At 36.2% G+C, this 24,059-nt stretch overlaps 1 protein-coding gene across 13 annotated transcripts in view; it reads left to right on the top strand.

Annotated features, from left to right (window-relative positions):
- shf.S (Src homology 2 domain containing F S homeolog) overlaps positions 1-24,059 on the top strand; it is a 117,880-nt gene that overhangs the window by 33,673 nt on the left and 60,148 nt on the right. For all 13 annotated transcript variants that reach the window (XR_005966639.1, XM_041588331.1, XM_018255516.2 and 10 more), the window contains exon 3: positions 17,480-17,698. Coding sequence is in view for 12 of the 13 variants with exons in the window: in XM_041588331.1 (XP_041444265.1) it covers positions 17,480-17,698 (219 nt within the window). In the remaining variant the exon portion in view is untranslated. The remainder of the gene's footprint in view (positions 1-17,479; positions 17,699-24,059) is intronic.

The raw sequence follows: 24,059 nt of genomic DNA, 5'->3' as shown, positions 1-24,059 counted from the left end.
TAAATAGGCATACCTCCCAACTGTCCCGTTTTTAGAGGGACAGTTTTGCCCCTCTTTTGACAGCTCAACTTGCAGTCCCTCATTTGTACTGGAAATTCTGTTTTTCTCTGCACTGAACAGTCAGAAAAAGAAACAGTTTCTAACTTAATTGACTTTTGGCAGAGAGCCCAGAACAGCCACAGCAGAAGATAAGATAATTTTGTAACAATCTCTAGATAAGCAAATAAGAAATTGTAACAATATAAGATAACAGGTCCCTTGGGAGATGTTACTCACAGTTCAAAGGGCAATTCACCTTCATTAGCAAAACTGTAATAACTGGAAAAAAAACACAGAAATATGTTCAAACTTCCATAACCTGACAAATTTTGTAAAATGAACATGGTAATTGGGGGGGGGGGGGTGGCCACAAAAATAGGCATGGTCAAAAAATCGCTGCGCTATGAGCTCCAACTTTTTTTGTCCTTTTTATTTCCAAAATGTTGGGAGGTATGAATAGGGTATCTACTTTATTTTTATATAAGATCATTTCTAAATAATCACTAATTTATTTCAGCTTTTAGTAAACACACAAATAAAAGTTTACATACACGTAGCTAGTAGTTATGGGCAAATTTATTTGGCCGGCATCGATTTGCGACAAATTTCCAAATTTCTCCACCTGCAAATTGTTTTGTGTGCTCTGAAAATTCTCAGGCAAAAAAAAAAAGGCGCTTGTGTAAAAATTATTTTGACGCCCATTGACATTAATGCATTTGGACAAAAAAAAAATCGCACATGTAAAAATTGTCGAGCACATAAAAATTCTCGTGTCAAAATAATCTTTCGTAATTTTAGCAAATTTTTCAGCGAAACTGGACAGATTCACCCCTTAACTAGTAGCTAGTATTTAGCGACATTGCCTTTTACTTGTTGACTAATATGTTACTTAAACTTTAACACATTCCTCCAGACAGACCTGGTGTAAGTCATTCAGGTTTGTTGCCCATTTTGCATTGCACTTCTTATGTTTAATCCACAAATTTCAAATGGGCTTTAGGTCTGGTATTAGTGAAGGCTGATAATACTTTGTTGTCTGTTGTATGCTTTGGATCATTTTAATTCTACAAGACAAAGCTGCAAGCAAATTTTACATTTCTGACTTATGTTTTTAAAGTGATACGGACACTAAAAATGTTCTTTTCAAAATATTAATCTACATTAAAAGTTACATATAGGTCACAGTGATAGTTTTTTTGCTGATAGTTCTGCTTTTGTATGTAATTATTATTTGAAGTTCCTAAACCTGACTGTTTTGCCAACCTGACTGTCCCATCTCAGTCTGTCAGAGTTTCTAATGCTAACAGACTACTGCTACAGACTACAAATATGGCAGCCCCCTCATAAAGGAACATTGGGGTAAGAAAGTTAATGTAAAGCATCAAGCAAATACTTTTATGGCAAAATTATAAATAGCATTCAAAGATAATGGTATGATTATGGTATAAAAAGGGGTTGTTTTCTGGTATCAGTATCTCTTTAAGGTGGTGCTTTATAAATTCTACATAACCCTCCTTCTAATGTTGTCATCTGTTTTCTGTAGTGCACCATTCCCTTTTCTGGCAAAACGCTCTTTCACAGCATGATGTAGCCACCTCCATGCTTCACAGTTGAGATGGTGTGCTTAAAAAGCCTCACCTGTCTGACACTGTTCTTAGCAATGATCATTAGCTCTTTTTGACCAGAAAACCTCCCTCCAAAAGGCTAGGTCTTTGTCTTGGCGATCATGTGCAAACTTCAGTCTGGAATTTTATATGGTGGAGTAGGAGCATCTTTCTTACAGAAAAGCCTTTTAATGCATGACTTTCTTGATGGTAAATGTTGATACTTTGGTACATAATGCCTCTTTACCTCCTCCTTTGCTGTACAGAATCCCAAGATTTTTATATATGCTTATAATAGTTTTTACAGATGATTGTGGCACTTGCGAGTGGAACCTTAAAACCGGTGAATAACCTGATCAAAATTCAGTTGTTTACTGATAGAAGATATGATCTTAAATAAATTGTAAAGCAGGTGGCCTAGTGGAGCTGCAACACAAAGGCTTACCAGGGACTTCATGGTCTACAATCATGAAAATAAAAATTTACAAGTCTCTACAAATCTACTGGCCCATCTTTCTTGTCACAAAAGAGTAGAGGACAGAAATCTTGAGTTACTAATACTGTAAACACACTGTATACTCAGACACATTTACACTAAGGGGTCTTAACCAATATTTCCATTTTTTGAAATTACACATTTGTTGCAATGATATGCATTTATGTGTTTATTTTATGGATTTTGCAGTTACATTTTATCTATTTTACAGTTGATTATGACTTTCCATTTTTTTGTGTTGGTCGATGGCAGCTGCCACTCACAAAGTGTCTACCCTTGACCAAATATCGAATTATGTTTTCATTGCCCTTTTATGCTATATTCTCTAACCATTGTGAAATTGGTTTTCAATGGGGTTTTGCTCTATAGGCTAATTTTGTATCAACACTGATGCATTTCGTGCCCTTAAGGCACACTCTGAGGAAGTGCCTTAAGGGCACGAAACGCATCAGTGTTGATACATATGCACTGTACCTTAGCTGATATGTAATGAACGAATAAAGTACAATATTTTAAACGTTGGAAAACGTGTTTTGAGAAATCCGTAATACCGTGTATGAAGTGATTCCATGGCCAGGAACCCGGATTAAGAGACACGTGAAGTCTGAGGAAGTGCCTTAAGGGCACGAAACGCGTCAGTGTTGATACATATGCACTGTACCTTAGCTGATATGTAATGAACGAATAAAGTACAATATTTTAAACGTTGGAAAACGTGTTTTGAGAAATCCGTAATACCGTGTATGAAGTGATTCCATGGCCAGGAACCCGGATTAAGAGACACGTGAAGTCATGAACCTATCGGAGATCCCGCACACCGAAGTGTCTATGCGTTTCTAATATTGTATGGGGCGCCATGAATTTCTTTTTCTTCTTTTCTGTTCTAAGTTTTAGTATTGTGTTTGCTGCTATGGAATGATCCGTTTGGTAGTTTCCCTGGCATATATAATAACTAATACCACTTGGGCTAACTAATATATTGGGTCTTAAATTAACTCAATGCTAATGGACCCTTTTTCTGGCTCTTTGTTTTACTTATTTGCTCCCTTAACTAATTTAATTTACATACTTTGAAGTTGAACAGTGTCTAAGTTGTCTGATATGTACAAGCGTCTGCTGAGCAGTCATATGAGTTACTATCTTTGAACCCACTATCCTAATGTTTATCTAATGACACCATGTGCTATGTGAAGGAGAGTTTTGGCATGTGTCCCTGTGGTCCATATTAGAAGTTGTACACCAACTATCATTAGATGATGTTTATTGGATTAACAGAAAATATGCGATATGCATCATAACAAAATTAGACAGGTGCATAAATTTGGGCACCTGGTTTACTACAATAATAAATTTTGTGTAAACTATTAATGTATTTTATCAATAAGTAATTTCCATTGGGTCTTATCCTAAGCCTAATGCTTGTGTACTTATAAGCTGTATTTTTTTTTACTAGCCTATTGCTTGGTAATATATTGACAAGAGGAATGGAGAGAGATTAAATAAATCAGGTCTGGAGTCCTTAAACAACTGTCTTTCATCAATATATCGATCTACCAAAGATTTCAATTAGCAAATTGTTATGGCCTCAGATCACCCTATGTACCAACTGAATGGTCTTCTTCCCAGAAGTATTTAATACAAATACAAATCTCCAAAATGAAAAAAAGATACTGGCACGTAATACTACTGTCTGCATAGGTCATCAGCTACTGCCTGTTCACTGAAAAAAAGAACATTTTAGGTCATGTTCTGTAGAATTGTATTTTTACATATTGAACTTTGTCTGACCTCTCTTCTTATAACTTTAGAGAGCAGAGCAACTGTAGCTGCAATTTCATTTGTGCTCTTGAAATTATTGGAATACAGTGGTTTAAGCTTTTTTAAATGTAAATATTTTAGCGTGAAGACATTTTTTTTTCTAATGCTTTTGTTATAAAGTACTGTGAAAGTATTTTACTAAGGCTTGGGTAAAAAAAATATGGTCATACTAACAAAAACCTCAATCCAGCACTGAGCTTGAATAAAACCGATGCTTTTTCAACTTATATGGAGAAAGGCTCATTATCCCCAGTGGGTGGTTCAGTCAGGATGATTATTATTATTACACACCTATAGCCAAAATTGTATTCCTTCTTCTGGCATTTATAAATTAAAAATAAATCCAGTATATGTCAGCTGCATAGCATCCTGAATTGCCATCCTATCCGGATCTGATTTCACTTCAATAAGTATAATGTCCAATTGTCTAATATCTTTATGATGCATAAAGTGTGAATCATGTCTAAACACAGCAAAAAAATAGTATTCATGGACCAAAAATATGTTCTGACAGCATTTTCCACACAGTCAGGCATTGGAGATAGAAAAGAGAATGTAGACAATAAAATACAATAATTTCAGGAGGTAAAGTCCCTATATTAAATAATATGGTTCATATATTTTTCTAAAAGTATCGAACGTATCCATGGCAAAACTGGTGAGTAGCTTCATAACTAGATTATCCATTTGTCTAGCCTAGGGGTATGATTTAGCTTTTCCAAAACATAAAACTCTTTGGGTTGTCTCTTTTTGTATAGAAATACTTTTAAACATATCACTAAATATATCTAACTATTTACATATAGACGTATGTAAATCCTCTTCCCAATATTTAATACAGTAAAGTTCTTTGAGTGGGATTTGGTCTATTAAAAGGTCATATATCCAAGAGATAGTCCCTTTATAAAGAAGGTAATGTAGACACAAAATTCAAATACTGTAATTGGAGCTTTAATTTTGATAGCGGTGAGGAAATGGTGGCAACCTCTGATAGGGTCCAGAGAGAGAAACAAATTATTTTTTAATAAACCTTTTTATTACATTCATTATTACTACTTACCATGTTTACCCATTTGCCTTATAGAATGCTACTGTACTTTAATAAGCTCAGACTTTAGGCAACAGTTCTGATACCCCAGTAACACACATCAACGTTCATCAAAAATTGTGTGTTCATACTTTGCTACCAAGAAGTTATCAACAATGTCTTTGGGCTGATTGATTAATATGTGGGGAATACAGGTTGAATGCATCAGAGAAAGATGGAAGGTGAAGCAGAGTGTAGACTGTGAATCAGTGTAAAAAATGGTGGAGGTTGGGAGAGTGGTAGAGATGGAGAGAGAGACTTTGTATAGCAGAGAGATCTAAACAAAATGTCATTGTCTGGATCTCTAGTTTATTGTTCTTAGGTTGCAGATACTTGACTAGAGCATGTGACGCAATCTAGTTTTATAAAAAGCAAATGGTATTTTATTAATTGACAGTCACAGTGTATTTTATTTCATTTGTTGAGCTACTAGCCTGTTTATATAGTGTGTACATAGCTGCTTCATACTTTCCATTAATGCAATTGATTCTGTTGAAAATGCCTCTAACATCTTTATAGTGGAGTCTAGAATTAACCTTCCTAGGGTAAAGCCAGGAGCAATGTTATTTCTTATCTGCCTCCCACATACTGCTTTGAGTGCCAGATAAGGAGAAATCTCCCATAACCTCTGACCTCTCGCACATAATATAATAGCCTGAGGTGATCAATTTAAATTGGCTTAGCACAGCTATGTAAGAAGAAGCCTAGAAAGGGTATCATTTTTGTAATTATTTCTCCTCAAATATTACAGTGCATGGTTCTTCTGCTTGTCACAAAATAATACTGAACATCAAGTCAAAGGGGTGAATCTTTATGATAGAAAACTCTATATACTAAATGTGTAGAAGAGAGACATGTTAATTACATTTCTTTAATGGAAACACTTGTTTGCTGCAGTCAAAAGTTTTTATCTCTTGCTCAACTATACTATATGCTCAACTTGCTAACTAGTTTTTGCTAGTTCAGAATTTTAATAAATGTTTTTTAATAATTATATTTATAATAATAGTAATAATTCTTAACAAAATCATATTGGTGATTAAATGCTATACTCTATGCACATTTACAAAAAGTCCTACTTTAAATAATATTCAAAATCTTAATTAAAGGACAAAGGTCCAATCTATGGAGATGCCCCGCAGGGGTTGTAACCACTAATACCCTTTGTCGGTGCTCCTGGTGGCAAAAAACTGCACCAAACTAGGGTAACCTTTGATTGGACCTTTGCTTCTCTTTTAATAGTTATTTTTACTTCATATTAATTTTATAATTGATTTCCTATCCCAAATACATACTATAGAGCATCCAGTGTTACAGAACTCACACTGTAGAAGTAGTAGTAGAGGTTATGATATAAAATGAACATATTCTGAGAGCTGAAACGGTATTGACAAACTCAAAAAAGATGGTTTGGTTTGAAAAGTTTCCAGGGCAGAAAAGATTCTTATTAAATAAGAAATGTTAATAGAAAATGCCCCTGCACAATATAATATATTGTCTGCTGATGTTTTTCTATAAAGCAATTGTTCAATATGATCTGTTGTAAATATTCTGAATTCCTTGGAGCTCTCTCCGTGGGAATTTCAGTACGCAAAATATTTTCTGCATTTGCTGCAGAGTGCTGTGTGGCACACTGATTAATAAAATATGCTTCTAAAAAGCATAGAACTAGTGTGTAATTTTACCTATAAACAATGTAAAAAAAGATTTAGTAATGGATCAGAGAAGCGGCAGCCATGCTTTATAACTTCTGCCATTGTATTTGACCAAGTGGCATAAGTAGATATAACTGGGCCCAACATCAGATTATTTTTCAGGCCCCTAAAATGTTTAGAGGTTGAATTGTTTTACCAATATTTATTGAAAAAGTATATAAATTAGGGCCTCATGGACCCCCCTGCATCTGCAGGGTCTGCTTCCTCCTATGCCCTTGATTTGAACAATGAAAATACTGCCTTCCTGGCAGCTAGAATGTAAATCACCAGCGTGATGGTACTCGGATCGCTTTGGCTTTCTGAAGTCGCCCGAAGTTTCCTTGTGAGGCGACTTTGGAAAACAAAGTCTTCCAAGTGCCATCCCGCTGGTGATTCACATTCTAGCCATCGGGAAGGCAGTTCAGGGAGTTAAGTCGCTTGAATAAGAAGCGATTTGTCGCAGGGCAACTAATCTCCCGAAATAGCAGCGTGTGTCTCTGCACTTCTTTAGTATTTAACAGCAAAGTCCTTTCTTTACTTGAATCATGCTTTTTCATTAATCCTTTTGTACATCTTAGCTTTTAGTGATGGTTGTGTGTGTATACGGTATTTGTATTAAATGGAGTTGAAGTATTGCATGCTTTTGTAAACTTGGCTACATTTCTATATTAACCTTTGAAGAAACTTTTAGAATGATTGCTTTCATTTGTTTTCATATAAAAAATTGGTGTTGATTTTTGGTGCTCCTACCATTTAATGAGCCTTTTACCATGAGCAGCTGGATGGATGTGAGAGTAGCACGGAAGTATATTGTATCGCCATAGGTCAAAAAGACATAAGCACACCAGCAGTGACAGGACAATCTATAAATAAATTACAGTCCTGAGTAGGAAGATGTGGGGGTGGAGTGAACAAGACAAGAGAGAAGAAAGAGCCCTGCTGTTTTAGTGTTTCGCTTACAGCATATGTCTTTATGGGCATTTTATTTCCTTTCGTTTAAAACTATTGAAATTGATACTTCTATATGTCATGTGGCCTAATCCTTGGCATTGTTTTACCCTTTGTAAATGCGCTCAGAAGCTGTAAAAGAATTGATGTTGATTTTCAGATCCCAAAAACAGTAAATGGATTTGACAGCAGTAATAAGTTTTAATCCAATTCAGTAAAAGAAACTTGGCAACATGTACAATAACAACATACTTTTATTGACTTTTAGTGAAATCATTAGCCTAAACAGCAAGAGAAAATATGGTTAATTTTGTATGTCAAAACTTAAATTGAAGTAATAACTAATCTCATTTTTGCCATGATTCCTCAATTATCGAGTTATTCAAGGACTGCACATATTTTTAAAAGTGAATTAAATTCTTTTTATAAACCAAATACATTTTTAATTATTGGTTTTAATGAACAATCTCCTGTTTGATTTATCCTTTAAGGGAAACACTCTAATTCAGTGAATTGCACTACAAATGTATGCTATTTACACTTTCTGCCGAAATCTCCCATGCTTGGAGTAACATGGATAAATGTGTGTTTTGGGAATTAAATAACAAATAGACAAACCTACCTACTGTTCTCCTTTCATTTTCCTTCCTTTTTTTTCTTTATCAAGCAATCAACACCAATTAGCAGTTAACTTTTGATGTTAGTACCTTCCTTCTTCAGTCTTTGAGGTTGAATGTCTGTCCCAGTGTCTGTATTATCCTTTTCTTATATGGAATACAATTCAATTTCTAAGCAACCCATTCTATTTATAACCAATGGGATGGGATGTTTCTCTGTTGCAAGCGGTCTAGGATGAACCGTTTTAAATCCAACCTTGACTTTTAGTTGATATCTACAGTAAACCGTATACTTTGATTGAAAAGAAAAAAATAAATAAAAACCATGTGCATGCTACCTAGAAAACTCTCTTGTGGATCTGATCCTTTGACAAAATAATTTTAACAGCCACCTTGTTTAACAATATTATTGCTGAAGGTCCAAACATTTGGACATCTTCTTTTGTGAGAAAGTTGCCCCTCTTGGATTTATTAATATTTACAGTTTAGAGACTGTAATAAATTATCCAAGACACTCGTTTAAAAACTGATTTTACTTCTTAACTTTTAGTCTGATGGATTTATGTGAATTTTTCATGTTAGCTGGTGTGTAGTTTGTGTGTATGTGTAAACAACCTAACATTGCCCATAGTGATACCTCAACTCAAATTTTTTACTGGGGCAAAAGCCATTTATCAGGTAGACATTATTCATAGCCTGTGAGTAGGAACATTTGAAATAAGGAATGCAGTCACACAAAAACCACAAATTATGGTTACATATTATGAAAAAATGTTTCCATAGCACAAGGAAGAATTGTGTGTACACTGCTCTTATTTTATGTGACAGTTATTTATTTTAACCTTGGCAGTTGGGGAAGAATAAACACTTATTTTGCTTCATGCTGGCAGAGTAATTTTACAAATGAATTATTTAGCACTGCTGTATAAATAAAATCATCCACTGATGCATGTTCTCTGTCATTTTAGCAGGTCGAGATGTGGACATAACAAATATTAAAGGGACAGTGATACCAGTTTTTGCTCACTAAATATTTCTTGTAACACATTTTCCCGTATTTGGCATTTGAAACAGCAACCTGATGTAGTTGAAATAATGTAGCTCTCTTTACCAATAGACAAGCAGCAGGCTTGTAGCTTTAAATTCCCATTCTCTCTGCTGGCTGCATTATAAGTTCCATCATTAGGCAAGTTATAGAATTCATTCCACTGTTCAGAAGTTCTTCTAATAGTGGAGAAGATTTCAGATAGATATCACCTTACCCAAACAAGGTTGTCCCTGTAAATTCAGCCTGAGAGCAGAATTCAAAATATTAAAGGAAGTCTCCGTGAATAACAATTTCATCATGACCTAAAGGTAGTTTTAGCTACTATTAATGTCAGAGTGAGAGTTGAGACTGCCTTTACAAAGAGGCTGCACAAATGACATCTAAATGGGAGCTGTGTCAGGAGAAAACGTTTGATGTCCAAAAGAACGTCAAGAAGTGACTAAACTAAATTTGCCCATGAGCAACTGTATGTGCTCTAGATAATTATTTGACCACAGTTCTAAAAGACTTGTTTGACGAAAAACAAAGTAAGCATATTATTAAATTAACCTGATATCAATTGTAAAGCATGGTGGTGGGTCAAAGCCACAGGATGCTGTGGGGAGTTTTCTATGCACTTTCCATGCATTCAAGAAACCCTGTTAAACATCACGCACAAAAAAATGATGGAAAATAATGGAAAATAAAATTCTCAGTTTGTTAGAGACAGCTACATCAATATAGGAAATGCCAACTCAGGGTTGTTTCTGCCCATAGGAGTAACACCATAGAATGTTTTATGTTCAACCAACAACTTCCTTCCTGTCCCACTTCTGAAATATATTAATCTGCTCCCACTTTCTTCCACTGAAATGTAGACATCTAGGGTAATGGCCGACAGGGAGATTGGTCACCCGCAATAAATTTGCACTACTACGGGTGACAAATCTCCTGAAAATATTTCTTCACCAGCAATAATTTAAATTGCCTGTGATAAAACCTATGGAACTCTTCATTTTCCAAAGTGGCCTAAAGTTTTCTCCCTAGGCAACTTGCACCTACATGCAACACGTAGATTTTACTACCGGCAATTTCAGTTATTGTCGCTGTGGAAACCTTTTTGGGAGATTTGTTGCCTGCAGTAGCTCAAATTAAATGTTGGTGACACATCTTCCCATCAGCCATGGCCCTCATGTAATGAAGGGCTTCACTTTAGGAGTTGTATCTAATGTGCATTTAGAACCCAGATATCTGTTAAAGCATTTACGATTATTGCCAGTTTCATGCCAATTTATACTATTACTATACCAAGTTCACATTTAGTAACCTTTATTGTGCTAGGTGTCTTATCATATGACCATGAAGCAATGGCTTGGCTTCAGGATTATTACTCCTTCAGCTTTCCTCCTTCCAGTGATTGAAACATAGATCCCAGTGATCTCAGTGCATTGTGCATTATTGTTATTTTTGTTTTAATTAATGTTTGGTCTTATTGATGAAGTGCATAAATATCCTACACCTGTAACAACTACAGATGTACAGTAGGTCATGGGCAAAAAGCAACTTTTTTTTTAACAATACTTTATTGGTGTTGTACTGTTAGGGTGGTTAAATCTGCGCTACTTCGGGTAACAAGGCTCCCTGAAAAAGACTTTTCCATAGTATAACATTAAGATCGACATAACAAAGCTTACTGTGTGCCATCACCCTAAAACTGATGCAGTCCTTTAATTGTCTGTCCCATCTTTGGTTTTCTCTGTGTTACTTGCTGATGTCATGATGGGAAATCTCTGGGTTGCGAATTCACAGCAACAGCTTCCAAATGTAAATTCCACACATTGAATCAACTCCAGACCTTTTTACCTGCTTCATTAATAATGAAGTACTGTGAAAATTAGGGATGCACCGAATCCACTTTTTTGGATTCGGCCGAATCCTTTGCAAAAGATTTGGCCGAATACCGAACCGAATCCTAACCCTAATTTGCATATGCATTAGGGGTGGGAAGGGGAAAACATTTTTTACTTCCTTGTTTTGTGTCAAGTCACGTGATTTCCCTCCCTGCCCCTAATTTACATTTGCAAATTAGGATTCGGTTCGGCCGGGCAGAAGGATTCGGCCGAATCGGAATCCTGCTGAAAAAGGCCGAATCCTGGCCGAATCCCGAACCGAATCCTGGATTCGGTGCATCCCTAGTGAAAATCAACATCTGGCCATGGAACATGGATTCATGCAGCTTGGATGTAAATACCCTCAAATTAAGGCAGGCACTTTCAGCCCACATTCTATAACGTACTGATTTTTCTTTTTGTAAAAAGTCAAAATAACAACCACTATCCTCACATTAGTGGATCTGACTATATACAAATATTACATAATCTAGATAATGCTCATTTGCTTATCATACATAGAAAACTCCTTGGAAATTGAATCTAATTAGCTCATTTGAAAATGGTAATATTCGCAAACCAGTAATTTGTCATAGGAAGATAATGAATCTTCATTAATTATACACTGCTTGTTGTTGCAGGAATTATAATAGGTGTATCCAGATTATTATACCTTATGGTCTTTTGGAAGTAGGCTGTTTTAACCTTTTGGCAATCTGTCCATTGATGTTCTGGATATTCTTTCACCAGAGAGGTTAGTTTTCTGAGGTTTGTGCATTTGCTAATCAGAGCCATCTGGATTTTAAACAGCAGGCCGCTGTCCTTTGTTTAAATCATTATTTCCTCCACAGTGGTGTTTCATGCTTAGAAAGAAAGACCAAAATGAAAGCTTGTTTTGTACATTTTCAATTAAACTCTCCGAATCCGATCTATTTATTTCTTTTTATACACTCTTTAATGTTTCATCACTCATGCTGCTGCTCAATACTTGCAAGAATAATAAATGATTAATTGCAGCATGGTCATTTGAAAACTGGTGAATTCTCACAGGGTATTGTGAAAATGGTTTATTTTATGTTTAAATGTATTTTAGGTGACTTAAGGTAGAGTCCTGCAGCGGGTCGGGTACCCGCGGGTTACCCGCAAAAACCTGCGGTACCCTGCGGGTTGCAGGTTGAAGTTCTGGGTGGGGCATAGACACGAGTCGGCGTTTCTACAGGTCGGGCCGCGGGTTTTCTCAATAGCTATTTTTTTTACTCCTTTTTTCTGATCAAGTCTACTTCCGATGATGTCACATCCGGTTTACATTCCGGGTTGCGGATTGCAGGGTACGGGTCGGGTACAGGTTCAAAAAAATGGACCAGCGCAGGACTCTTACTTAATGTATGTTGATCCAAATTATGAAAGATACCTTATTCAGAAATCCCCAGGTCCCTGGCATTGTTTTATTAGAAAGTTAGTAACATACTGCAGCAGATACATTAAAGGGGTAGTTCACCTTCAAACTAACTTTTAGTATGATGTAAAGAGGGATATTCTGAGACAGTTTGCCATTGGTTTTCATTTTTCATTATTTGTGGCTTTTGAGTTATTTAGCTTTTTATTCAGAAGCTCTCTAATTTGCAATTTCAGCAATTTGGTTGCTAAGGTCCAAATTACCCTAGCAACCATGCACTGATATTATAAGAGACTGCAATAGGAGAGGGCCTGAATAGAAAGATGAGTAATAAAAAGTACCATTAACAATAAATATGTAGCCTTACAGAGCATTTGTTTTTAGATGGGGTCAGTGACCCCCATTGGAAAGCTGAAAAGAGTCAGAAGGAAAAGGCAAATACCTCAAAAACAATAAAAAAAAAAAAATGAAGACCAATTGAAAAGCTGCCCGGGTCAAAACTGCCTGCCCTGTTTTCCAAATTAGGAAAACTGGGCAGGATTTCCTATGATTGTCTGGTCGACGCGTCATAGTCCCACTCCTGATGTCACTGCCCACGCCATCCGCATCATGGCCCCACGCGTCACAGCCCCACCCTCTGCCCAGATTGCACCGGGCGAAAAGGTGGCAACCCTAAGCCGATCATCGGCTGAGTCTTTGCCATCCTTCTTTCCATTTGAATGGTAGTTTTCTGTTTTCTTTCACGTCTTTCAGGTTTTGGTTGCCATTTTAAAGAATTTGAGATCATTTAGCTTAGCAGCCTATCATATTATGCACTTCTTTATATGTTTTCTCCTCTCCAATCAAAGTATGCTGTTCTGTAAGGAGCCATGCGGGGAGCTGGGGGGTATATTGCAGGCAGTTAAGGGGTGCTTTTCAGTACAAGGGGTTTAGTTCTCCTTTAAATTCCAGGACTGGATCTGAGTTTGTTTTAAACGGATTTAGAGAATGTACCTTACAGACAAATTCAGGGATAGCATTCAGACGTAAGGAGGAGCAAGATATAAAGGTTTTAGAGGAGAGGTGTCAGTGGGTGTGGATGGTGTAAAAAGAATTTGGCTCTGAGTGGAGCGAAAGAGACTGTCAGAAACTGTCTGTAAGAGGTTGAAGTAGTCAAAGTGGTAATGGGTAATGGGCATGATTAGCGTTTAACTGTTACTTGTGAAAGAAATTGGTGTATCTTTTCAATATTACAGAGAAAAAAAAAGTGTCAGGCTTAAGCTGTGGCATTAATATGATTAGATAGAAGAGAGATGGAGTTTTTGATAATCCCAACACAGCGAGCAGAGTCGACATGGTAAATGGTCACAAATCTGCAATAATAGCGAAAAAGAAAAGACAGGCTAAGCTTGGGTGGAAAGACCAAGAGCTCTGTTTAAGCTAGGTTGAGTTTAAAGTGGCATGGTTCATCTAGGAATAAATAGCTAGGAGGCAATGGACAATCTGGGTCTGAATGGCAGTGGTTAGTGAAGGGGTGTCTATGTATTATCCGAATGTCATCTGCAAAGAAATAATCTTTATGACCAAATGAACAGAAGGGGGGGGTCATTAATCAACACTAGGCAAATTTGCACATGGGCAGTAAGTCAGGGCAACCAATCAAATTGCTGCATCCATTGTTCTACCTGCAGCTGGCTGAAAATAGGAAATAAAAAAAAAATCATAAATAACAGGAAAACACATTCTACAAAATATATGGTTTAATGTCTGTGCCCCCTTTATACAAACAGCTTTAAAAAAATAATATATGAAATGTATATAGGAGAAACTGTAAGGAAGGAAAAGTAGAGGAACCATGGAACATTCTCTGCTCTAGCATGTGATTTATAGTGTGATTCTCCTGCTGTCTCACTCTTTTTTTTTAATGACCTTAGAGATATGTACAGTCTATCAGAGAGCCCAAAGGGAAATTAATATTTGGCATCCCTTCTCAAAGTGTCTTTTTCCCCTCTAGGATTACTTGTTTGCTTTTATGCAAATCCACTTCAACATTACTTTCTCTTTCAGTCTACTCTTATCCACATTATGTTTAATGTATGTTTATTTATTTTTAATCTAACTGGATAATAAAGAACATCATTTCAGAATCATTTAGATTGTATGATCTGAAGGCCAGGAACCTTTTTCCTCCTTATATTTTATTTACTTCTTAATTAGACTGAATAATAAATATAATTTCAGAATCACTTAGATTGTAAGTTGTATAGGGCAGGGTCTTCCTTCCTCTGGTTTCTGAATTGATGCCACTGAATTTTTATTTCTGTTGGAATTTCAATTTATTGCAGTGTTTTCTCCTTGCTAGTCCCATTGCTGTATTTGATATATATACTGTATATAATGTTCAAACACAATTTAAAAGGGATCCTCCACCCAAAACCTGTTTTGCACAATCGAAGAAAATGTAATTCTAGACAACTTTGCAATATACATTAATAAAATATCTTCAACGTTTTTAGTTATTTCTTAATATAATTAACAGTATTAGTGTTTATCCATTTAATTTTTATTTCTCTAATTCATAGAGTGTATCAAAAAATCTCTTGCTCAGCTGTTTTTCGATGCTTTGTGAAAATTTAGATGGAAGTTACATTTAAAACTAAAAGTTTCTTAGAGTTACATTTTATTTTATTAGGGAAAAAAACGGGGTTTGGTTGTAAATTCAGTAATGTAACTAGAGGGGGGCGGTGCGGGATGTGCAGCCAGGCCCCCCACCTCCCTCAGTACGTGATTTTCGGCCCGCATTTCAGTGGCGCGCAAACTGCCGGGGGGCCCTGAGGGGTGCGGGCCCTGGCTAATGGTGACTAATTTCACCTAAATGCCTTCCCGACAGCTATGATGTGAATCGCAGTTGTGATGGCACTCGGATTGCTTCGGCTGAGTGACTAATCTCCCCGAATCTGAGCGTGTGCCACCACCCTTAAAAAAAACTTTGTGAATTTGCTTTCTAGAGTTGGAGGTAGTTCAGTTCAACAACTGGTGAGCCTTGGACATCTGTGAAATAAATTATAAATATATGTGCAGCTGAAATTTTTTTTAAAGACTAATTTTCTTCAGGGGACATTACTGAGCTAAAAGATACTCTGCAGTCCTAATCATAGCTGAATAGGTTAATGTTGCTGATAGGCACAAACAAGCCATCTGGAAAAGAGAAGTGGATGTAACAGGCTGCCAATCAAGGCCACTGAGACATGATGGCTGCTCTATGCTAGTCCTTGAGTAGGCTGATCTAATTTTGAGAAATGATTTTGGCCTATATGCTTTCAAATTGTATTTCCTCCAACAGGCCAGCCAGAGCAGACATCTGGGTAATTTTTTAAATTAACAAACCATTTGCTATTGGTTTTGATGCTGCTGCTATATTCAGGGCTGTTGTTTTTTCCAATCTTAATAAACAAAATGGCTATATCATGCCATCATTCCTGTGGTTCTCTTACCAGGTTTTTAAGGTATTAACTTTTAAATTTTAGTTTTTGAATAAATAGTATAATATTTGTTAAATACATAGTAAAGGAAGCAATTAAAGTGAAGCCTCAGTTACCCCCACAATACACATCAATAAGCCAAACAATCTCTTCTGCACCCACTATTTATTATCATTTTATTCTTACCTCTCCCATCTGCCCCCTTCTGCCATTTGTCCTTACTTCCTTCCCATCTGACTTTCTTTAAAACAGCTGCACAGGTCACTCCTGTTGTCCTTGCACTGTTCCATCATGGAGCTTACTCCATATTGTCACAGCCTTTTGCCTTTAAAATGAGTGACGAGTTTTGTCAGTGAGTTCAAAGATGCTGGGCACACAGAATATAAATGAAATCAAAGGACTGGTTTTTCATTTGCCCTGAGAAAAAGATTTGATTTCATGGTACTCAATTATTTGAACCATATTTATTTGAGCATAACTTGACTAAAATGTCACTCCAAGTACAGCATAACATGTCCTGAGGACAAACCATCCACCCCCTGTACAGTATGGTATATTTATTCCATGTTTCAGAGTGATAGTGATAAACAGTAAAACAGCTTCTAGGCATCAACAGTTTACAGATTTCTAGCACTGAGTCAACAGCTATTGATAAAACTTTCAGTAAGCAGAGATGTGTGTTCTTGATCCAAGTTTAGTTGTAGTAGGGTGTGTTTTTTTTCTTAGCGCTCTTAAGAATGGCAAACTATTCTTTTTGGGGATTTAATCAAAGTAACTATTTTATTAGCAAGTGGTTACAAATGCATGTAATAGACCAATATAAGTTGGCTCTTTGTTAAAGGACAACTAAATTTAAAAGCACTAGGGGTTGCCAAATGTGATTATAATTGTTTGTCTGATACCCTGGACCAGTGCTTCTCTTAGCATAAAACTGCATTGACCCAGGGTATTTATGTTCCTTCTGTTCAGCTTGGGCTTATATCTGTACCATATAAGTATTGGCCTGTGTATGGCCTGAAATGGCCATACACGTGGTTTTATAATCTCTTTGGACAAACTGGGAACATAAAGCCAATCCAAGGCATTCAAGGTATTCCTTCTGGCATGCAAACTGCAAATTACCTTCAGTTTTTCAGTTTGTATATTCCTACTGTCAAGCAGATGTGTTAGGATATGTGGTGTATCAAACAATGTCAATTGAATAGACTAATTCCCTGTAGAATAAGATATCACACTATTCTGATGAATTCTCCTTCTTTAAAGTACATGTAATGAAGATTGTGCAAAATTTAGGACAAATGAATATTGAGAACACTGAATATCAGAATATCACATGAGAAGTCTTTCATTTTTCATTGTCTGTGTTTAAACAACTGCTTTTCTTTCTTTTTGTTTTGTGGTAGAAATTCGAAGAAGGGGGTCAAAAGACTTAACATGTACACCCCTACCTTTGTATGACACCCCATATGAGCCATCTGAAAATGGATTCGATTCAGAAGGTGAAAAACTTACATCTCAACGACCTCGGGAATCTAGGCTGCCACAAGATGACGAGAGACCCCCAGAGGAATATGATCAGCCTTGGGAATGGAAAAAAGATCGCATCTCCAAAGCATTTGCTGGTCAGTTACATTCAAACCTTGAAGGGATGGGGTGAGGATGGGAGAAGAATATGTGATTATTTTCAAGTTGCTTTCGGGTTTATTTTCATTATAGAACAGATCCTTTCTGTTGAGTATAGGAAAAACAAGAGTAAACAAAGTTTCTTGTTTTTTATGAGCAAGGCCAGAAGAGGGTAGCTATTGGAGATGATGTGAATGGCAATCATTTAGTAGACAATAATGCCCTGAGTTTTACCCTGAGGATTTTGGGTGGTGCAGCATTGTATGAATCCGTGTCAATATAATTTGCAGATAAATTCACTTGCAATACATAGGAAATAGTTATAGAATAAACTTGTCTCTTTAAAATGATCTCTTACCAGCTGGTGCTCTGCCTATTGGTATGTATTTAAATAGTTTTCATATTCCTTGTGTTTATTCTTTTTCTTTATTGTGCTTTGTAATAGATGTTTTTTTTTTTTATCTTGTGTGGATACAAATGAAATTTCTAGCAGTATGTTAATATTTATCTCTTTCATTTAATATTTCATGTATAGTCATTTGAGAGCAAAAGTCTAACTTCTACTTTTGCTTGCTAAAAAGAATCATTGCAATTCTTACAAGTACAGTCTCATTTCCTCACTGCAAATCTGTTTCCTCTGTAGCTCGGTGGCCCCTAGAGTGGTGTTTGCATTGCCCTTTAATGTATTTGTACATAATTATTATATCAGCTCTTTGGCATAACTTTGATGGTTTGACACCAACTCTCATCTGATTTGCATCACTTTGTAGCTAAATTTGTCTCTCCCCTTTATTATTTTCTAGTATTATGCTCCCAAAAACATTATTTGCTCTGCCATCTACAAAACATTGATCCAAACAAAGTACACATTACATATCATATTAGTTAATTATAAATAAAGTTAAGCTTACAAGACATTCTCACTTAAGAATACCTTGAAATCTTCTAAAAATTTGAGTTTTTTGGGCAATTCCTAGTGGAAAAAAAATAAAAAACCTCAAAGTCCATATTGATTAAAGCAGTCCAATAAGATCAGCACAGCTCCCATTGTCTTCTATAGCACCTCAACAACTTTTATTTGCTGAAGTTTGGCCCTTGTTTAACCCTTTAACCCTTTGGGGTTAAATTCAGTTATTAGTAAATAGGCTCCATAATATAACAGGAGTCATCCTCCTACTGGCCTGTAAATCAGCTAAGAGTGCAGAGAGGGCAACCAGCCAGACAGATACTGCTTTTAAGAGCAATTGCAGCTCCAAATAACTTTTTAATCAAATTTTTTAAAAGGATGCTGTCATGGGAAAAAAACATTTTTTCAAAATGAATCCGTTAATAGTGCTGCTCCAGCAGAATTCTGCACTGAAATCCATTTCTCAAAAGAGCAAACAGATTTTTTAATATTCAATTTTGAAATCTGACATGGGGCTAGACATATTGTCAATTTCCCAGCTGCCCCGAGTCATGCTCTGATAAACTTCAATCACTCTTTACTGCTGTACTGCAAGTACACCACCAGTACAATCAACCCCTCCCTTTTCCCCCCAGCAGCCAAACCAAAGAACAATGGGTAAGGTAACCAGATAGCAGCAACCTAACACAAGATAACAGCTGCCTGGTAGATCTAAGAACAGCACTCAATAGTAGTAACCCATGTCCCACTGAGTCACATTCAGTTACATTGAGAAGGAAAAACAGCAGCCTGCCAGAAAGCATTTCTCTCCTAAAGTGCAGGCACAAGTCACATGACTGGGGGCAGCTGGGAAATTGACAAAATGTCTAGCCCCATGTCAGATTTCAAAATTGAATATAAAAAAATCTGTTTGCTCTCTTGAGAAATGGATTTCAGTGCAGAATTCTGCTGGAGTAACACTATTAACTGATGCGTTTTGAAAAAAACATTGTGTGATAAAGCATATGCTACCAACTCTGCCAGTTTTGGACCCAGAAAAAGTGGGTGTGGTTTGGGCAAATGGGAGGTGCAAATTGCTAGTATGTCAGCATTGCTGTGAAGGTTAATAGCAGATTATGATGAGTTGTTGTTTTGATAATGTGCCTTGTTCCAAGTCAGTTGTGACAGAAAAATAAGTAAATGTGTCTCATGACATTTTCACTGCACTATGATGCAATTTAACCACCATTTAAACTTCATTTATAAAAGAAGCTCTGTGGTTCCACCTCTCTAGAGTCATTTTCTCTTTGTATCTCAAATAGTAAGGGAAAAGATAAAGTTCTGCAGAAAACAACACAGTACACCAGATAAATGAATTAACTATTTTTCCTGACTCAAGCTATTGTGTAGATATTAGAATAGGGCCTAATTGTCATTGACAGAAATGACAATAACATTTTCTGGCCAGTTAAATGGCAGCATCCAGTCTCCAGCTGAATGAGGCAATATCATTAGGTCTCATTACACATGACTAATTCCTGAATACAAAATTAATAGGATGTATTATTCATTTGCAATATAGTATGTAAAATGCGGGCCTTGGTGGGATTTTATTTTTAACCTAGAGAATAAATGAGTGAATTTTTATATTTTATAAACACTTTTTTTAAAATACAGTGCATCGCTAAATGAGTGCTTAACAAGTTAATATTTTTCTGGTGATGCCTTTGCCTAACTACAACACAAGTAAATGACAACCCAAATTAAAGGACCACAGCGCAATTTACGTTGAATTATCTCAATGTATTTACAATGGCATGGGAAATGTATCCTGTTTCATTTTTCACCCCTCACTTCGCAAAACAAAGTTGTTATTGGCTTTGATGGCAGTTTTGCCTAAGCTTCCATGGCCTCAGACCTCATCACTATATATTACCTTGCATGGCCCTCTTGCTGTGTCTTACTAAAAACTAGTAAAGCTTGTGGCCAGATGCATCTGGGGCATGACTGGCCAAATCAGAACCTTAATGCCCATAGTCTATAGCAGTGACCATCTCCTAAGTCTCTGTATAGAGAGGTACCAAAACTCCCAGCACAGGTAATTCTACTGTAGTAAATACAGGAATGGGATCCATCATCCAGAAAGCTCAGATTTAAAGGAATGTTGTTTCCCATTGACTTCATTTTAATCACATAATTTGAATTTTAAAAAATTATTTCTATTTTCTCTGTAACAATAAAACTATCTCGTACTTGATCCCAACTAAGACATAATTAATCCTTTTGGAGGGAGTATACTGAAGCTAGACTGAAGCCATCCAACCCTTGCTTTATGTAATGTATCTTTCAGTACAACCACTTCAGAGCAAGAACCCCACAACTATTTATCGTGATGTGTAAAACTTTGTATGAAAGATCACTGATAATGTTGCCAATAACAACCAATCACATCTTTGCTTTTGTTTTCTAACTTGAAGGTGTTGAAATCTAATTGCTGGTAGGTTGCTAGAGACACAGCATGATAAATGGGCCCCTAATTGTAGAAAACCATTTCCACATCTTAAGGTGGAATTTCTTTTGATCTAATCTGAATGATGCCCTTGTGTTAACAGGAAGGATTTATTAGAATATAACATTAAGAGAGTTTATTGTATGGTCCCCTTGTATATTTTTATGCAAAATAATCATAGCCCCCTTCTTGTGTGATACCAACCCTAACTTATAGAGCTGTCAACACCACTATTTTTTTCTTTATAAGTGAGATAATTTATTTACTTTTATCAGTTTAGTAATCCTTCTTTGGACTTTAATTACATTTATATCCTTTTTTGAGGATTTGAGACCAAAATTTTAATGGCATATTCTAAATGGGATCTTACCAGTGCTTTGTAAAGAGGGTGGTTGACCCTTTGCTCTCATGAATCAATACTTCTTTTAATACAGATTCCTTCACTTTCAAACAGCATTATTAAGACAAACTGACTGGCTTCAAAAGCAAATGTCTGTGGCACTGTATCCAAACCTTGGGCAAAATCCAAGTCCATCTACTGTAACACCACTGTCCAACTTCCTTCTTACCTCATCATAAAGAGCTTTTTCTCTGATACATAAGCTGTACTTTATTAAGCCATGCTGATTACTAATTATAATGGCTTATGAAAAGTGAGAATCAGCTACTTATAGGCCCACTGTATATGAATAATGAGCATCTAGGTATGGGTGTCACATTTAATAGAATACACAAGCAATTTTTCATTTGATTCATTATAGGCACAGATGGACAAAAATGATTGATAATAATAATTAAATTCAATTATGTGTTTCTTCCCTATTATGATCATTTTAAGTTTTTAGTTTTTAAGAAAGTTTAGCATGCAGTGGACAAAAAGGTGCCTCGTTGTGATGGAAATTCATTTAATGTTTTTTTTTAAAGAAAGCAGACAATCTCTTCAATTCTGGCAATTTAGGATGTTGGACTTGGTGTGCAATTCACATTTTCAATTTTTGTTGCAGTGTTAGTCCATATAATGACAGGAATATAGAAACCGGCAGACTTTAATCCTCTAAAAATAGAAATGATGTCTCCTGCAGTGACCAGATAGGAGCCTGAACTGTGAGCATGTGTCTCTGTGTAATGAAATTGTAAACCATACTCGCACACCATTCAAGCAGTTCAAAATATAAGGACAAGCAGACTTCCTAAGGTCCCTTCTTGTACTCTCAATATTACTCATATAAAGTAGAACTAAATAATTAACATTTATTGCTGCTGTTCTCTCTAGGGTGTTGCAGAAACTCCCTTCAAAATGTTATGTTAGGAAAATTGTATGTCTTTGATAATCTGCCTGGGCAAACCAAAACCAGCTTAAGAAGATCACATTTGGGCAGCAAATTGGCAAATGAGGTTCAGTCTTGATAAATGCAAAGTTATACACTAAAATACTAGGGATGCACTTAATTGTAATGTGTTCATTGAGAATGATTTGGGGATTTTTGTAAATAACAATATTGTGAAATTGTACACAGTCAGTCATTGGCTACTAAAGCAAAGTACTTTTGCATAGAAAAAGGCATTAACTTGAGGGCTGAATACATCACCTTGCCTCTTTATAGGTCTGCACAGTGGAGTGTCAGGCAACATGTTTGGTTGCTTCACTTGAATTCTCATGCTCCATGGTGGTTATGGTCATCACTTAGTTCCATTCCACTTTGGGCATTCGGTATAGTAAACAATTCAGTTTAAGGCAGTGGGGTTTATGTGGTTTAGGAAGGATAGGGAGTCAAGATGCTGGGCTTTAGTTCCCATTTAAGTTCTTGCTATAGCACCCATGTCTGTGCACCAAAATCTGCTTACAAGAATTGTGCTAAAGGCAGAGAAGCAATGGTATTTTACATTTGCTTCAAACAGGCATAAATCCCAAGTTTCTCCTTATATTTAGCATATTCAGTTGAATTTTTCTATGTCATTAAAACCAGCTTACTCCTGCATGCATATATCAACATCACCACAGATTTACAAAATAGGTGAAGGTTTTGTCGACTCCAGTGTAAAGTGCATTAAACAACAATTTTCTCAACCACAATTACACTGGAATTTTGAGTCAAAATGCAATATTATCGGTAATAACATAGTGGTTTGTTTCAGTATATATTGCTTTGTACCATTATGCCCAAGTCTCACCTATTTCTAACTGTTACTGTAGCAAAGAAAGGCAAAAGGAAGGTTAATGGTTATAAAAGTTACTTTACTTGACAGCTTGTTTTGTGTTCTGTTATTACTTTGGGATTTCATGTGACCTTCTTTTAAATTTGACAAACACCAACTGGTTGTATTGATTAAACAGTGGTGTCGGCTTCAAGAAGTTCACAAAGTAAGCAGCCAGCTGTTGCTTCTGTATTATTAAGTGATGGATCATGTAGTTAATGTCACCAATTTCTTCTTCAACCTGCATTAAGACATCAAACCGCAACAGCTGCTTCCAACTGTGAGGCTGTGATGGATAGCCTACAACTTGTCAGTTCCATTATGCTATATAGCCTGTTAGAATTGTAAAATACTGGAAAGCTGTAAATGTTTTCTGTTCACCAAGTTTTAGCCTAGCTCTCAAGCGATACGAGAAGTAAAATATTACATTCTCATATGATAAATACATTACTAAATGGCAGATGGAATGTGCAAAAATAATTGTGGACCATATTTGGGTTTTTGAAAGCTAGCAAGTGTCTGTTCCTTTCAGAGCACTTACTACATGAAATACAAATTAGCAAATTCTTAAAATAAATATAAAATCCTAATTTTATTTTCTTTAGTGAAAAAGAAACCTATCCCCAATATAAGTCAATTAAAAAATTTGTACAGTTTTTATGAGAAATCTTCCTGGGAGTGAAATTCCTCCTTCCCTTGACTTGCTCTGACTGCTGCGGATACCAATCGTTACAAGACCACCGACTACTCTTCAGGGAAATAAACCAAA

This window comes from Xenopus laevis, chromosome 3S, assembly GCF_017654675.1.
Source record: "Xenopus laevis strain J_2021 chromosome 3S, Xenopus_laevis_v10.1, whole genome shotgun sequence".
NCBI classification, from domain to species: Eukaryota; Metazoa; Chordata; class Amphibia; order Anura; family Pipidae; genus Xenopus; species Xenopus laevis.
The sequence above is the reverse complement of the archived record's forward strand: the minus strand, read 5'-3'. Positions and strand labels throughout refer to the sequence as shown.